Below are 5,956 nucleotides of genomic sequence, written 5' to 3' on the forward strand. Positions count from 1 at the left end.
TTCGAAAGGAGAATCAAGTTACGGGGTGTGATGCGCTTCCCTGTGTGCAGGGCGACAAGGAGGGGGCTCGTGATAGAGCTTTCCATCCGCTGGCTTCATCCATGGTTGGGTCTCTCTCATGCGAAGGCACATGGCTTGCTTTTCCAGATCGCTGTTGACTTCTCCGTCTGGTTGGATCCAGCCTCGATGGGCAGTGGCGGTTCTGGAGGTGGTTGCTAAGACATATTAAGCTTGTATTAAAAGGCATCCTTGTAAAAAGCCGAAGGACAGTTCTGTACAGCATTATTTGGGTGCTATGGTATTCATGACTCGAGCAAAGCATGGATTTGTTGTAAGTTTCTGGTATTATGCTAATATAATATAATATACACCACTCACATTTGTGAGTTTGGCATGAAAGGCCATCCTTGTAAACAGCCGAAGGACAGTTCTATACAGCATTATTTGGGTGCTATGGTATTCATGACTTGAGCAAAGCATGGATTTGTTGTAAGTTTCTGGTATTATGCTAATATAATATAATATACGCCACTCACATTTGTGAGTTTGGAAAAAAAAAAAAGATTGGAAGAATGTTTGCAAATGCGACTTTAATGAAACAGTAAGAGCCTAATTTAAAAAAATTGCAATTGGAAGAATGTTTCCAAATGTGATCCAAGTGTTCTTAGAACTATTATAGATCATTACACATAGTTCTTTGCAATTTGACTTAATTTTGAAATATCGTAATTCAAATTAAAACAAAAAACCTTGATTGTTTTCTCTTATTTTGAAGTCCCAAGCATACATTCTCGAGAGGTGACCAACAAGAGGAGTACAGAATTGGAACATTATTCAAGTCTCTGCCCCAAATGGGATCTATTTAGAATAGTGTCGAAGAAACTGCACCGATAGATCCTGAGACAGCACTATTGACACCAGAAACAGTCGCACTAGCTATCTTCTCAACAACATTGACAAGAGCCTCTACCACGTCGGGGACTCCATCGATGGGAACAATTTCAAAGCCAATAATGTAATAGTTCTTCGTTGCAGTGCTACCGGCCTTGGTTTTGATTGTATATCTCTTGCCTTCCTGAGGTTCAAAGCCTGCATACTCATCATAATGCATTTTTAAGTTTGCACTAAACCTATCATAATCTGTACTCCATGCTCCACCCTCTGAATAGCTGGCATAGTACATTCGCACCCATGGGAACGACACAATTGATTGCTCTCTTTTGTTAAGGTGGAATTGATGAACCTATGGGACAACACAAAGAAAAGTCATATGTAATGCAATAAAGTAAACGGTAATTAATATGTAGGCACAATATTTCTAATTCCCTTTATCAATTTGTCACTTGATGAAATATTTTTTATATATGTATATAAATATATGTGTCTGTACGCACATATACATATGTGTGTGTGTGTGTGTATGTATACATATATGTATGTATGCATGTATATATATACATACAAACACATACCCACACACATAAATAAAAGAAGATTCCTCTTTGACCAAGTGGGGAGCACATTCATATCCCTACAGTTAATAGACTCATGCTCACCTTCGGATTATTGGAAGTGCTTATGGTAACTTCGACATCACTTGAATCATAGTCATCATAGTCGATCAAGTAGTAGACCCTCAACTTAATATGCATGGTTTTCTCCACCACAAAGGCCGCTACTTGTAGATCTTTATCCACTTCTGTATACACATGTAATGCTGCACGATTGTTCATGAAGACCTTGGCAAAAACAAAAAAGGGTTAGAGGCGAGCTGGAGACAATGCATAGTCAAGGAAAGGAATGTAGTAAACCATTTCAAGGCAATAATGTTGATTGATGGAATTAAGGACACACCTGTGGCATGCCATAGTAATTTTTTTTCCCTGCAAATTTCGGGCGAAATTGCAATTGATAATAAGCTTTGTTGTCCACAAAATCACTCTCCGCATAATCAGGATGGCTTTTGGCAACAAGACAAGCTTTTCCATCATGCCATTTCGTGCTAAAGCTCATGAGACCTCCCACAAGCTTTCCCAAATCCATGAGCACATTGGCCAAACTTGGATATACAAATTCGCCCGATTCTTTCACGAGCTTGCTAACTGCCTCAAACATTGTCTGTTACATTAAATTGTGTTTAGAAAGTAGAACAATATTTTCTTCTATATTCATTTTTTAATTTGCCTCGATGGTTAATGTCACTCCCCCCCACCCCCACAAAACAAATTCATGATAGAGAGTGTATGTATTGCATTCACCAAAATAATGTACAAAGGTAACTCAAGCTCGTGGCGAGCCTTGAGAGACATCAGATTACAATAGACAGCAATCGGGCTTCCCAAAGAGACAACTAACTACCCCTCAACAGGTCATTTCTATCCCGTCAGAAGGGTATTGATGGCCCAATACCATTCATCAGAAGGGCTAAACATGTCTGAAATAAAATATGTAAGATGCTAAAATACATAAACGTGGATAGTTAATGCTTGTTTGATAATCAATTTTTATATTATTTTTGAGCAAACAATGTGAATCCGCCAAAAAAAGAAAGATAGTACCTTATTATAAGCAGATTCAAGGTGTTCATTGATATCATTCTGGAAGTCAATAATCTCAGCTTTGCTATATCCACAAGTTGCACCTGCGAGCATCATCTCCCGAAGCAAGCCCACATACAAGGCAAGAGCTGAACCATATGAGAGCACAGTGTGCTTCATGTATGAAGGTTGAGCATAGAGGTTGAGCATGTGCACCAACGTCGATTTGCAATTTTCAAAGCGTACCACCACCTATGCTCCATGAAAAGCTCATAATCAGAAAACATTACACGTATGCGTCTCATTCAATAATGCTACTGCCATGCATTATTGAAAAAGAAAGAGAGAGAAGTAACCTTTTGGACGGCAACAGAGGAAGCATTTTCTTTGTAGGACTCGACGGAGAGACGGTAGTCCTGGCCGAGCTGGGCGATGCTGGCGTTATAGGCGCGAGCCTGGTCGGCCACGCTCTCCGCCAGCGCCTGACTGATCAGTTTGCCCACCGACTCGAAGAGCGAGTCCATGGCTGCCTTCTTCTGCGCCGCCGTCCGATCGGCCAGGGCCAGGTCCCAGACGTGGCCAAAGAAAAGCTGCAGGAAGGGCCCGGCCGCTGGCACCAGCCCCAGTCCCAGTGATATCCCATCTTGAAATCCCTTCAGCACCGCGTCCTCCACCAGCTGCGATGTCACCACCGACATGGTGCCTGCTGAGCTTAGCGTCTCTCTCTCCCTCTCTCTCTCTCTCTCTCTCTCTCAGCTTCGACCGTGCAACTCTCTCTCTCTCTCTCTCTCTCTCTCTCTCTCTCTCTCTCTCTAGTTTAGCATCTGGTGCAAGAAGCGAGGTGGCGCTAGCTCTCTCTCTCTCTCTCTCTCTCTTTGCAGCTCTGCCTCGGATCTCCCGGTCCAGCGCCTCCTTTATAGCCACCCAGCCTTCATCCCAGCCCTCCATCGTCATCCGGCACCCTCACAGCTTGATCCGCCGTAGCAACTGTTCTCTCGCTCAGCTTTTTTTTTTTTTTCTTTTTGTGGATGAGCTGGTGGAGCTCAGAGAGCATCCCAAGCGGATAAGGCAGGCCAATCCATCTGATAATTTTCCTTGATTTTTTTCGTCGCAGAATCCTTGGCCAGCGATACTGTTGTGTTGTCTAGCGTTTTCGTCTTGTCGTACGATAAGGCCTGCAGTGACTTTTGTCGCCAAAGCTTGAGGCCACGTCGACTCTATACCATGGTTCATCTCTGAAGTAACCCCGAGTATGACATCGCACCTAATACCCGCTAGAGAAAAATTAAAAACAGAAATATTAAAATTAAAATTAAAAGTGGGAACCCCCTCCTAAGAAGATTGTGGCTAGTGGGAACCCCCTCCTAAGAAGATAAGCTATCGAGAGCCAGATGGATCTTCATCGTCGTGGAGGCATATTTGCAAGTTAACCGATTCTCTAGCAGCAAACATTAGAGTTTAGTGCCTCCCATCGTCAGCTTCCATCTTCTATAGGAAAAGACCATCGACAAGCTTTGCTTGGCAATATCGTATCTGAACACCACATTGTCAGCAACTACAGAGCATTTGATTCTATCTCCCTGGTGTTTGTCCACCTTAGTCTCCCATCCAGCTGCAAGGAGTCCGTTGATTGCACTTCCCCCTTTGCAAGTCCACATTTTTTGGGGTCCTGCGAACACTTTGAAGTTGAAATATAAACATAAACACATAAAGAGACATATATAAACCATGTTACTGTGGCTTTGTGTGAACCATAGGTGCACTGCATTGCTGCTTGCAGATCCGCCTCGATTCTCCTTTTGGTTGTTGCGATCAAGGCACTGTCTGGCTTAGGCCATTCCAAACTCTCCAAGGTTAACGAGTGAACCAAAGAAAGATTACCATACCCATTTCGCCTAGATGTGACATAAGTATGATTATACAAAAAATGTCACGTGAGGTAAACCCAGAGGATGGGCAACCAGCATAGAGCAACTTGCCAAGCTTAGCGTGGATGGCCTCAAAAGTTCCTACGAAGGACTCTATTGGGTCCCACTCTACAAAATCGGATGGAAAAACATCTGCAAACATGAACAAGCAATGAAAATCTTACAATCATCAAAAGCAACACACAAGGCAAATATACTGAATAGACGATCAAAAAACCTGAAAGAGGAGTAAAATTACAATTTGCAAGAAACCTCGATGGAGCCACTGTTGTCTCTAGCTTCAGTTGTGAAGCAACATACACATGCCGCATCTTGGCAAGCCTCTTGCCGTCTCGTGTTTGCTTGAACTCCATGATTTTTCCCTTCCAATGGTGTGCTCAAGAAGCCATGTATCTCCTTGAGACCTTGTGTGCACCTCTTGAGATGGGCTACATTGTCACCGGCCACATCATTCGTTTGAACTCCATTGTCACCCAATATCCCTTGTCGTCTTGTATATTGCTGCATGAAATGGAGTCAATGACACTCCTAGGTCGTCGAGTACCTGATGATGCCGTGGGCAATAGTCGCACAACATGCAAACAAACACTTATGAGTAGACATTGCACATCCATGTTCTTAGCTATATAAAGAGCAAGATTCTTGATGGTACACAAAGGTCAAGGATGCCCATTTCCTGCTATGTCATAAAATCTAATATCTAACCAACCCAAATGATTTTCTTATATTAAACTGATCATTTAATGTGGGAGAATAAACGGGAACAAGGATTAGAATATAGACATGTGATTATGGATCTCTTTCAACACAGGGCCAAGGTTAAAAGGGTTCCAAATGAGAAATGGTATGTTAAAGAGCATATTATAGAATGAAGCTTAAAGACCGTAGGGTTAGCTTCTTTAAAAACCTCCAAAAGTTAACCACCTCTTAGTTTAGAGCAGATTGGACTATATTTAAACACTCCCCAAAGACCTCCAAAAGTTAGTGTTCAGAAGTTTTTTGACCTTAGGCAAGCTAAGGAAAACCTTGAGGCGGGAATCCTATCCAAGCATGAGGTGCTTGTTGGCTTGCTAAGTGTTAGTGGGAACCTTACCCAAAAGCTTGAGGTATTTCTGAAAGACCCTGGGAAGTGCCGTGAACAATCCTCCATCCAACCACCCTTTTTATAGCCCCTTGTCTTGCAGGATCCCTTCTCCATTGGGCAGCAGGCCCTTGACTAGGTCCTTGACCTCCAAGGTTGTAAGGGCTAGGGAACTGAATAGGGACCCCCTTGACTGCATGTCCATCCTGGCCCTTGGCCGTGAGACTGGTCCTGCCCTTGTCCTGACATTACTCCCCCCTTGGAGAAGTGTTTTTGTCCGCGAAAACACAAGTGATGTAATCTTCATAAGAACACTAATGTTTTCTATTGGAATATCCCTCATACTAGATCCAACGGTTCATTTGAGCGGAACCCGGTTCAGTAGGAGATTCAATGAAACCAAGAGTAAC

The 5,956-nt window shown here is 42.9% G+C and overlaps 1 protein-coding gene across 1 annotated transcript; it reads right to left on the reverse strand.

Moving 5' to 3' along the window:
- Window positions 1-735: 735 nt before the first annotated feature.
- On the reverse strand, window positions 736-3,420 carry LOC147431503 (uncharacterized). The gene is made up of 5 exons (XM_086494081.1): window positions 2,894-3,420; window positions 2,559-2,789; window positions 1,855-2,118; window positions 1,557-1,739; window positions 736-1,243 (listed from the first exon to the last, which is right to left on the reverse strand). Exons 1-5 carry the CDS (start codon window positions 3,233-3,235, stop codon window positions 863-865), a joined length of 1,401 nt encoding a protein of 466 aa, XP_086350207.1. The 5' UTR covers window positions 3,236-3,420; the 3' UTR covers window positions 736-862.
- Window positions 3,421-5,956: the final 2,536 nt, after the last annotated feature.

This window comes from Adiantum capillus-veneris, chromosome 21, assembly GCF_014529385.1.
Source record: "Adiantum capillus-veneris isolate H3 chromosome 21, ASM1452938v2, whole genome shotgun sequence".
Taxonomy (NCBI): Eukaryota; Viridiplantae; Streptophyta; class Polypodiopsida; order Polypodiales; family Pteridaceae; genus Adiantum; species Adiantum capillus-veneris.

What these genes read in the sequence shown, in the direction of transcription:
- LOC147431503 (XM_086494081.1), bottom strand. Translation starts at nt 3,235, where the DNA reads ATGTCGGTGGTGACATCGCAGCTGGTGGAGGACGCGGTGCTGAAGGGA. An exon ending in TTGAATCTGCTTATAATAAG is followed by an intron (nt 2,119 to 2,558) that starts GTACTATCTTTC and finishes TTAATGTAACAG; the next exon opens with ACAATGTTTGAGGCAGTTAG. An exon ending in ATTACTATGGCATGCCACAG is followed by an intron (nt 1,740 to 1,854) that starts GTGTGTCCTTAA and finishes GTTTTTGCCAAG; the next exon opens with GTCTTCATGAACAATCGTGC.